Source organism: Centruroides vittatus, unplaced genomic scaffold (genome assembly GCF_030686945.1).
Source record: "Centruroides vittatus isolate TY-2023 unplaced genomic scaffold, ASM3068694v2 contig_975, whole genome shotgun sequence".
Lineage (NCBI taxonomy): Eukaryota > Metazoa > Arthropoda > Arachnida > Scorpiones > Buthidae > Centruroides > Centruroides vittatus.
Window position 1 is genome coordinate 2,586,778 of NW_027122648.1, and position 11,669 is coordinate 2,598,446.

At 26.9% G+C, this 11,669-nt stretch overlaps 1 protein-coding gene across 1 annotated transcript in view; it reads left to right on the top strand.

The window, feature by feature from the left end:
• The window catches only part of TkR99D (Tachykinin-like receptor at 99D), a 72,355-nt gene extending 60,686 nt beyond the window's left edge, over positions 1-11,669 (top strand). Inside the window, exon 5 of the mRNA XM_067283054.1 lies at positions 10,324-11,669. Coding sequence (XP_067139155.1) covers positions 10,324-10,579 — 256 coding nt within the window. The 3' untranslated portion in view covers positions 10,580-11,669. The remainder of the gene's footprint in view (positions 1-10,323) is intronic.

Consider the following 11,669-nt stretch of genomic DNA (forward strand, 5'->3'; position numbering starts at 1 on the left):
TTATATATCTGAAAACTGATAGGTTGATTAATTACATCACTGGCGTGACGACTAGACATGACGTCAAGAGCGAGCAGAATAATATAATTTTTCTCATTTACATAATTAAAAAATGTTTCTAAAAATTTACAATAAGCGTTTCGTAATAAATTTACAATATTTATATATACTCTCGTAAATCGTCTTTTATACTAACGAAACACAATTACCTTAACAATTATCAATTATATAGAATAATTAAACTAGAAAATATTATATTCAAGCATCGTCTAACGGTTTTATATATTTCTATCTGTTTATATTACCACAAAATAAATTCCTCAGGCGTCATCTGAATATTGATTAAACGTTAACATAATTTATAGAATCATATCACGCATCTCATAGTTTGTTACACACAAGACCAACCATTAAAAAATCAGCTAAAAGTAGCACTAAATCTCTAACCTCTGAACTTATAAAATTTCTAAAAAGTCTAAATTTCCGAATCCTATAAAACCTCTAAAATATCTAAATCTCTCTAAATTACTAAAACCAACCTCGAAACTTCTAAACCCTCTAAAAATATTCTATTGTGATCTATATAAAGTTTTATTTCTTAATAACTCTCAATATTTACTTTAAGATAATATTTAACTAATTTAAAATTAAGAATAAATAAATAAATAAATATGGGGTTTTTCTTACATTTTTAATATAGAAATTGATCAAGATATCACATAGATTACTTCCCACTTTCTCATTTATTATATGACTTTCTATATACTATTATAAGAAGTAACGTTGTTATTTATCATCTAGATTTATTTCTTATATATCAAAATCAGAAGCTATGATCAACGGCCCATTTGACAGTATTTTTTTTTTCTATAAATGATTGCCATTGGCTCAGTTCATATCCAGGACTTACTTTCATAAAAGTCATCTCTTGTACATCTAATCTTATACAAAGCTTTACTGATTCCATTTATTTGGTAGTCGCATCGTGTTGCTAGAATTACATTCTTGTTGCCGTAATGTTATTCTATTCAACCTTTGACCTCTTGCTTGCTCCATCACATTTATATAATTTAATGGTTCCGATTGGTAAATCTATAGTTCTGTTAACTGTAAGTTTTTTCCAAGAGAATTGTTTTCTTCCATCTACAATACTATTACTATCTGTTTTGTATTGTGTTATATATATATATATATATATATAATGTACAAGAAATCAAAATGGATAGTTTCATTTTTATCGAATGTATTTTTCCTCTTTTCATGCCAATTATTGTATAAAAATTTTTTTTTAAAATTGTTATAATTTTTATAAAAGTATTTTCAAAATTGTATTTAAAATTGTTAAGAAAATAATGATATTTTATTGTTTTAAAGTTTAAAATCATCGTATGAATTAATTATTTTAACTTCCTTAAATTTTTTTTGTATATAAAAGTAAAGTTGAATTTTTTTTAATCTAAAAATGTAAATTTAATTTTTAAATTAATATATTCGTATACATATAAACTAAAAACACTGATTTCAAAAATGTGTATGTTTTTTATCTATACATAAAGTTTAATTCTTGTTAAATTGTACAGTATTCATATTGTCGCATGTATTACACAAGTACCATTCAATTGTACAATATGTACAATAATGTAACATGGCTTTCATAAGTCCCTTAGATACACATCTATGGCATTCTTAAATGCCGCTTTCTATACTATTGCTAAGTCATTGTATAATATATTCTTCTACAGCATTATTGTATTGTACATACAATAATGCTGTAGAAGAATATATTCCTCGTTTCACAGTTATTGCGTAGCATAGCTTTACAATGTGGCATTCTTGCTGCATGGTGGTAAGAATGCCATATTGTAACTGACGAACGTACAGTACAGCAGGGGTGGCCAACTTTTGTGTACATAAGATCTACTTTTTATCTTAAAAATGTGTCGCGATCGACTTGTTGTCATAGGCATAGTTTAAGTGGGGGGGACGTGTGAAATACATACTATGTTTATACGCTGTGTTTCAGTACGAGGTGCACTGCTTATGAATCGAGTCATAACTGCATGCATACTGTTGTGTTCGGTTACAAAATATGTAATACATTAAGTCAAGACATCATAGCGATCGACCAAAATTGGCTTGGCGATCGACCGGTCGATCGCAATCGACTTGTTGGCCACCCCTGCAGTACAGTACAACACAGTAATGCTCTACAGGAAACAATTCTAAAATAACTATGTAATAATAGAGTTACTTTTATTGCATAGTTAAGTTTGTTTGTTTTGTTAAGTTATGGCAACGCAACACTTGGGCGATCTGCCTAGGGGGATGCCTTCCGGTAGATCTTTTTAAGGGTAACTGGCTCCTATTCAGGCACTACGGACGTGGAGAAAACCCGGAAAACTCTACGTGGCCAGCCCGTCAGGGCGAGGCGCGAACCCACGCCCAGTGTTCAGGGAACGGAACCGCTTGGTCACAGGTGGGCTCATAGTTAAGAATGATGTCGGTTTGTATCTATGGCATCCACGAAAACCACATTGTATTATTATACAATCTAATATTACAGTAATATTTCGAATAATCTATGCAAATTTTTATAGAAGACAGTTAAATTTTCTAGGGCATCATACAATAAACCTGTAGTTGTGTATAGATCATCTGATATAAAAATAATATAATGTATAGTATTATATATTTAGTACTATATATATAGAATTATACTATTAGTGTCTTAAACACTATATATATAAAATCTTAAAATAGAACTTTATAATGACCTCTAAAGGTTAAAATATCAACTATTTTTTACAAGAATTCTGTAGAAAACACAATAAATATCAATATATTTTTTTTACTGAAAACTAGTTTTTTTCATTCTAAAAAAAATTATTGCTTCCATGAGTTTGTAGTAAATAAAACGAATTACTTTATTACCTTTAAATTGAGAAATATGTCAAGATGATAAATCTAGAGTAATACATAGGTAATATCTTCTTAGATAATACATCATCCATAAGTAAACTACATGCTCTTTATCTTACAGGTAAGAGAAGAAATCTTTTCGTTTGGCTATGAGCGATTTCTTTTCAAACTAATGGATAAACATATTTTACTGTCATCTTCAGACCAGACTATCCTTTATGTTTTTCGTATCACTTTAACGTTAGAGCGACAGCAATTAATCTCTATAAATCACAAGAAATTTTCAAAATATTAATATTTTTATGAAGTTCTTTTTAAAATTAATTATTTATTTTGTATAATAATAAAAATATTTTATTTGTTTTATTATTTATATATTTTTTTATTTTCCTTTCTTAATAGGACATTTTTTAAGGTTTCCAATACAATTGGGTGTAATTAATCTTATGGGATTTAGAAGAAATAAATTTTAGGACCCTTCTCATCATATATAATACCATTTTAACAACTTAGGTATAAAGTTAAATTATTGTATTATATTGTTTAAATAAGAAAATTTGGCAAAAATAAATGGGTTTTCATTAATACACAAGAAATACAATAGAATAAATCAATTTTAACAAATATTTTTGAAGCTCCTTAAATGTGAGGCTCAAGCCACATATCTCCGCTGGCCTTCTCTTTAATAGTACACATATATAAGTAATTTCTATGTTAATTAATAAAGGAAATGTGTGGTTTTTAGGGTAGCAGAAATGAAAGCCTCGCATAAAAATAATGAATAAAATGTCCTGATACTGACAAGTTTAGCTTTTCAAAAAATGCAATAAAAGTGAGACAAGAAATGTAACGAGAATATTTAAAAAAAATTATTTTTCATAATTTTGTTACACATTTTAAAATAAAAGTCAGATTTTATATTAAAATAGCTTTAAAAAATAATAAGTAGATCCTTAAAATTAATATTAACATACGTAATTTAAAAAAGTTCTTGAATTTTTTACATTAAAATATAATTTTATTACTTTTACAAGCTTATTTTTAAAAAAATAAATAAAATTGTATTTTTTCGGAGGATTTGAAATGTAAGTTTATAAATTGATTATTATAATTTATAAAATTTGTATTAATTATTTTATCTTAAATTCACTCAATTATCATTAGCAATATCTAAAAAAAATCAGTTTTTTTAGATAAAAATGTCTATTTTTAGATAAACTGTTCTTATCAGCAATAGTGTATCAATTTTATTATTATTCAGCCAACATTTTCGAGTCAATACGTTTTTTTTTTTTTTTTTTTTTTTTTTTTTTTAGCCAGAGGAAGGAAACTTTGAATGGGTTGATCTTATGATATTTTGAATGAAAATCTGTAAAGCCATATACGTTTTCACATACGATTTGTGCCAATAAAAAGAATATAGCTTACAGGTTAGAACAGAGTCATGAATATATTTTATCACTTTATAGCGTGACTGACTTCACGAAATGTTCAGTACCAGGGACATTTATGGAAATGGCAATGATCAGGGGGTTTTCCTAGATATACTCGACTGTTTATTGAATAGGGTATTTTTTTCCCTGGGAAAAAATTCTAAAAATTTTAAGTGATTGACTTCAACATTTGAATCAAGAGCTGCTCTGACTAATGGATTTTCTTTTCTTTTTGAATGATTGATTACTACAATCGTATTCTATCAGGAATCTCCTATTGAAAGGTTAGCTTACTGCTTGTATAGGCTGTTTATTTTGACAATGATTTAGTGAAATTTTTAAAATTTATGATTCCAAACGTCAGTACAAAATAAACAATATGAAACTAAATTTAAAAATGTAAAGGAAATTTTTCTAACCGAAAGAAATGTAAGCAGCCACTCGTAAAATCGATTTTTTTTACAGTTTCCTTCTACTTAATATAATTTCCTGTTTTTAATTGTGTTAAATCGAATAATTGTAAAAAATTTATCAAATTTTTAATATATTTTCGATAGCTTTAATTCTTAGAAGGTACATTAATCATCAGTATCATCATCAGAAGCTTCATTTTAAATTAATTTCTTGTTTTTTTTATCAATAATTTTATTTAAAAATCTTAGTTTATTGTTTTAGCCACTCTTTAAGCCCTACTTTAATTTTAAAATAATGATATTTATCTATAAAATACCTTTTTTTTACGATTAAACAACTCTAGAAAATCCGTTTATATTCTTTAAGTTGCTATTACTTTTACTATTTTAAAATGATTATACTAATAAATAATAATTCAATTTAAAGTAAATAACAATTCAGCAGTAAAATAAACAGTAATTTTAGTTAATTAAGCGCATTTCATCATTATAAGAGTTTAATACATGCGATACAAGCGCTGATGAGTCTTCCTACTTCACCATCTATCCTATCTTACTTTTTCTTCACCTCCCGCCTTCCTCAACTCTTCTCATCTTTCCTATCCCCCTTTCACACCCAGGCAATACCTATGAGTAGTCTTGGGTCTTCATCCCCTTTGTGCTACTGCTATATATAATACCATACGATATGACGCGATATCACATCTTTTAATTCAATATGTTAGTATTTATTAAAATACTATCAAGTCTTAAAGCCTTATAGTAATAAATATCTACTAAAATATCTTCAAATATGCCAAAAATTTTATTAATTTATGATGAGTAATGCAAAATGTGTATGCAAAAAAAGTTTTTCAAACAGAATATTATGGCATGCCGCTCTATCATGTTGCAAGTGATCCTAAAAGGTCGATTTACACTGGATGCAACTGCTAGCAGATGCGGCAAGCTATGCGAATTTACGTCATTAATGACGTCGAAAACGATAAGATTTGAATATAATTGACGGAATGAATGATGTGGCGTCATCAATGACGCAATTTTCGCATCGCTTTTTCGCATTCGTTAGCGATTCTCGCTTCATTTCAATATTCCTAGCGATTTTTCGGTAATCAAAATGCAATACAATTTGTTCAATAGTATTCTAAAATATTTTAATTAAATTTTAATTGTAAAACTTTAACAGAATCTTGCAACAGAATGAAAATCGTAGTGTATTCGAAAAACAATACGAAAATTGTGTCATCGATGACGCCATATCATTCATTCCACCAATTAAATTCAAATCTTATCGTTTTACGACGTCATTAATGACGTAAATTCGCATCTGCTAGCGATTGCATCCAGTGTAAATCGACTTTTTAGGGTCATTTGCAACGCAATGGAGCGGCATGCCACAATATTCCGCTTAAAAAAACAAAAATTAAGAAAAGAAGAAGAAAATTTTGTTTGGAGATTTTAGAATTCAGTAAACAGAACGACATCAAATATATTTGCCTATGATGAATTGTTCTTAAAACAAAGAACATCCAAGACAGATATTCTAGATGTAAACTCGTATATCATTTGAGAAAAATTGATTATTAAAATAATATTTCTTCATTATCGACATGAAAATTTTTACTTTGAATGAATAATTATTTATAATTTTCAACATCTTTAGAACAATCTTTAATTTCAGGAACCATCAAAGATATTAATCATTCTCAAATTCTTACAATTTAGATCTTTAATTTGCATTTTCTTAAAATACAAAATGAAAAAAAAGAGAGAGAGAGAAAAGATCTTTATTACGCTGTATCGAAACTTTAAATTCGATATAACGTAAGTTTAAAATTATTATTAATTATCTTTAAAAGTCTAGCAATTTATATATTATCTGGAAATTTAATACTCATTTTAAATGATTATTATTTTTAATTATTTATACATCATTAAATATTTATCATATTTTATTTACATCTTATATTAAAAAAAATTTTATTATGTTATATTAGAGTTTTAACTTTAATTAAAAGTTTTAATTTAATTTTAAAATTATCATCGATTATTTTTTAAAAAAATCATAAAATTTTCATAGTAGTATCATCTGTTAAGCACTTAGAAATTGAATATTCTATTAGAGTTATGGATGACTTTTACACGTAAAATAATCAAAAAATGATATATTCATTTCAAATAATGAAGAATGAATTTCTAAAAACTTTAATTATTTTTTTAATAAATGAAAGTTTTTACAAATTTATTTTTCATTGTTTCAAATAAATACAGTAGAGCATCAATTATCCGACTTAATTGGGGACTGGGGTTGGTCGGATAACTGAAAAGTCGGATAACCGAAAAGTATAAAAAATACATTATTAGTATAGTGTATTAGGCCTGGTTTAAATACTAGCCTCCTTTTCATGGTCGAGCCAGTGCTGCCAGCTAAAACATGCAAAAATTTAACAAAAATAATATTAAAGTAGCTAAGACATAACCAAATATTGTAGCGCCACATCACTAGCGAACATTTGAATTTGCCGACTAGAACGCGGTCGGTTAACCGATAAGTCGGTTAATCGGGGGTCGGATAATCGATGCTCTACTGTATATCTTTTTCTGGATGTAAAAATCTTCCATAGCTTTAATATAATCTTTAATTTCTAAATGTCTAACAGCTAATACAAATTAATTATGGTAAAAATAGTGTTTTCTGAAAACGCAAAAAGGGGGCTTTCGTTGCGTTATATCGAAGCGTAAATTTCGATATAAAGTAAGCTTATTAATTATATTTTATACATTATCTTCGTCGTAATTTTCTAAAAATTTAAACAGAATATTAATATTTTAGAAATTTATTCTTTATCAACTTAAATGAAGATCATTATTTTGATTGGTTTACATATAAAAATCTTCATTAATATAATTTACAGTAAGGTTAATAGAATCTTCAATTTCTAAGTATCTAACAGATGCTATCATCTATCATCATTCGAAAGAAAATCAATGATGTTTTCTTAGAAACAAAGATGACTTTATATATATATATATATATATATTTCCCCCTCCCTGTTAAGTTATTATTTTTATTTTTAACTTACAAAACAAAAAACTGATAAATCTTGGTGAAGACATTAAGAAAAATTTATTTTAAATCTAATTTTAAAAATTAGATTTAAAAAAAATAAATTAAAATAAATTAAAAATTGAAAAAATTTTAATAAAATTTCTTTAAAGTAAAAATATATTTATTTATTTTAGTATAAAGAATGATTTTTCAAATGTTTTTTTTTTCTTTTTCCTTAGATATTTCGTTACTCTTCATATAAGAAATATGAAACGAAATGGAAAAATTATAGATTGATGATAAATTTTATTTATTTATTTTATTTTTCTTTTAACGAATATACAGTAAACAAGAGTAAGAGTACTTAAAAAAAGTTATTATTTATCTAGAAAAGATAAAAAGTATTTCGATTAAGGAACTGGAATGACGTTAAGATCTTCAAAAAAAAAAAAAAAAAATCCTTTACTATTATTAGTTCTTCAATAGTGTACAACTTGGAGTGCTCGATTTACCGGTAATTGTTGTAAGTCACGACACATCTTTCTACAAAAATTTGGTAGAAATCTTCGAGTTTTAGATCGAAAAATCCAATCGACTTTTGCTCCTTAATGCATTATTTGATATTATATTAAAAAAAAAATTTTTAAATTCCTTTAAAGTATTCAAAATATTCTTTTAAAAACCTCAAAAATTCTTCTTTTAAGAGAGCTCACAATACAACAAATCATTAATTAAATTACCTTTCCATTTTAATTTACATTGGTTAATAAACATATAAACATCAACCAATGCAAATTAAATAGAAAATATAATAATAAAAAAAAGATTAAATGAAGAAAATAATTAAAAAGTTAGGATTATCTTTAAAGCGATTTAAACGAAAATTAAGTGAGGGGAATTTTGAATATTTAACCAATAAGATAAATAATATATAACAATTACATTTGATTATTTTATAATTTAAATACTGACAAAAAAAGCAGATATTGGTCAGAAATTCGGTTTATTTTAGTAGCTATTTGTTATTGAATAAGCCAAGATGGCTATTGTAGTTAATGCCAGTTAATCCAATTGTTGTAATTCTCATGACGAGTTTGAACTCTTGTAACTTTGAAGCAAACTACTCTAATTGTTTAGATATTGCTACAAAGTGCTTCTTCGCATCTTTAGATACAACTCATTTACTACATTTGTTAGAAAATCTCCAATGTAATTATATGGCACGCGATAGTAAATGACTAATTCAAAATTTCAGGTATTTCATTTAAGTATTTAAAGTAATTTCAGCTTTCAAATTATTTTATATGTATATATTTAAAATTTTAATTAATTTCTTTGACATTTCTCAAATTGTAAATACTGTTTGTGTGTTGTTTTTTTTTTAGAAATTCGACGTTTTTAATAACTTTTGTCGTTTATTTTTAACAAATTTTTCATTAAAGATCGAATTTCTCGCGTGTATCAATAGGAAATTTTAATAAAATTCATCAGAAATATTCGAATTAAATCGTTCGTGACTAAACGAAGCGATTACTTTTTCTTTAGTGTATAAATTAGAATTTATTCTATAGTGGTGTATAGAATTTAGTGTATAGAATTACTTCTACAGTGTACAAAAATAATTTCATATCGAATAATAAATAAATAAAAATGCTACTTGAATTCGTTCTAAAACAGTTATAAATACAGCCAGATGTTGATATAATTTCCTATAAATAGCGCCACCCTCTTAAATCATAATGATTAGGTCTGCACATGATGAATATCTTTTAGTAATTCTAATTACTAAATGTACGATTTTGTTTTTTAAATCATATCGTCAACACCCTATCTAGTCCTCACTATTATACAGTTAAACCTCGATTTTACGCCATCAATTCTTTCTTTACTTTTCCGGTTGGCAGTAAAGGCTTTGGCTGTAGACTGAATTACCACAAACAGTAGGAATTATATACAGTAATGAGGTCTACACACGAATTTGAGAGTTTAAAAATGACGTAATCTGGCGATAAAAATGTTTTTTTTCAACTGAAAATTGCACATTTAGTAATTCATCAGTGACCTTGAAATTCAATTTCAAGGTCAAGACCCCCCCAAGAATTTTTCGAGGGTGGTTCATCCCGGATGTGTCAGACCCATTTCTCACTCCCTGGTGCCCTATTGTAGGCCTGGCGGAACGCACTATGCGCCTGAAAAAGACCCCCTTAGTGTCCACAGGGAGGAAAGAGTAAAAAATGAATATTTATAAGAAAGATTCGTTAATTAACACTTCGTATGAAAGAGACACTATTTAATAAATGCTATATCTACGTTTGACTATAATTTTCATGGTTGGAAATTCCTCAGTTTAGCGCCACACTCGATTTACTCCCAGCTTTAGAGGTAAACAAATGGTGACACTAAATCAAAGTTTCACTAGTTCATTAATATATTTTAATCAAATTAAATTTTCGTATTAACTTAATTACTTTCAAAGATCGTTTTTATCACACATTTTTCTTCTTTATAGATTCCGTCAAGGTTTCAAGAATGTCTTCCTCTTCTGTTTATGTCAACGTAAATTAAGGCTTTACGAAGAAAGGCAAACAGCAGCAAATTTTTATAGTTGTTCTGAAGCTTACCCCGATGTAAGGGTCACATGCAATGGTAACAAAAATGTAGCTATGACTACCGTTACAGAAACCATAAATGGTAGTGGAAGTTCAAGTACACCATTCCTTCCTCTTAAATTCGAAAACAAGAATAGTCGTTTGTCTATGGTGTGAAACGCTCACAGTTCGTAGTTTTTTGGAATTAAATCTAAATAAAGAAACAAAAATATATATAAAATAAAAGGTGCTATAAAGAGTTTTGCATAAAGAGTATCATCAAAGGAAGAAGTAAATAAAAAATTATATTCAACATATCTTTTAAAAACAAAACCAAAAAATGGCCTATACAAAGCAACAATACAGTAATTATAAGGTATTTTACTGCTGATTTTACTAAAAAAAATATTCATTTTTGCACAGCTATAAGCTACTTAAATACTTTAAAAAATGGTCCAAAAAAATAATTTTTCTTCTAAAAAATATGTTAAAATAAGAAATTTGTATTCGATATCTTTGATATTTTCATGAAATGTAATGAAACTACCTCAAAAAAAAAAAAATGACAGAAATGATGGTGATTTTCCATCCTAAACAACAACAGAAACTATAAGTTAAAGTTTTAGGTGCTTTTCTTTGTTTAAAATATAATTTTTGTCCTTTTTTTTTCTTAAATTAACACCTGCAGCCATTACAATAAATAAGGATCTCCGTAGGCCCTTAAGAAAATAACACAAAATGAGACTAAATGATGTACATTTTGAAAATATTGTGCTAGTGCATCAAAAAAAAAAAAAAAAAAGGTATTATACTCTGTGTTTTCTTCATGTTTTTATGAAGAAATGTTTTAAAAAAATGTTAAAAAACACGCAAAAATACGCGAATAAATAATATTAGGTGTATCTATTTAATAAATAAATATCTAAAAAAACAACCCCATTTTCTAAAAAATCGACATTTTATGATTTTTTTTTCTTTTTGAAGGGTGTTAGAAGAACGTAACATTTCTGATGTTATCCCCGGATGAAAAATGATGACAAAAGTTATGCCAAGTCGTAGCAATACCATGTGCAAAATTAGATTACTTGGAAAATACCGAGGAACAGGGATAAAAAAACTAAATAAAAAAAATTCTTTGCAATGTTCTTTGACTTCTCTTCTTGCACGACAGAAAAGCATTTGTCAATCTTCTGACTGCTTCTTTGGATGAACCGAAGATAACGTTTACAACTTTTATTTGCATGCTAATGTCTGCAAGAATTTCAAA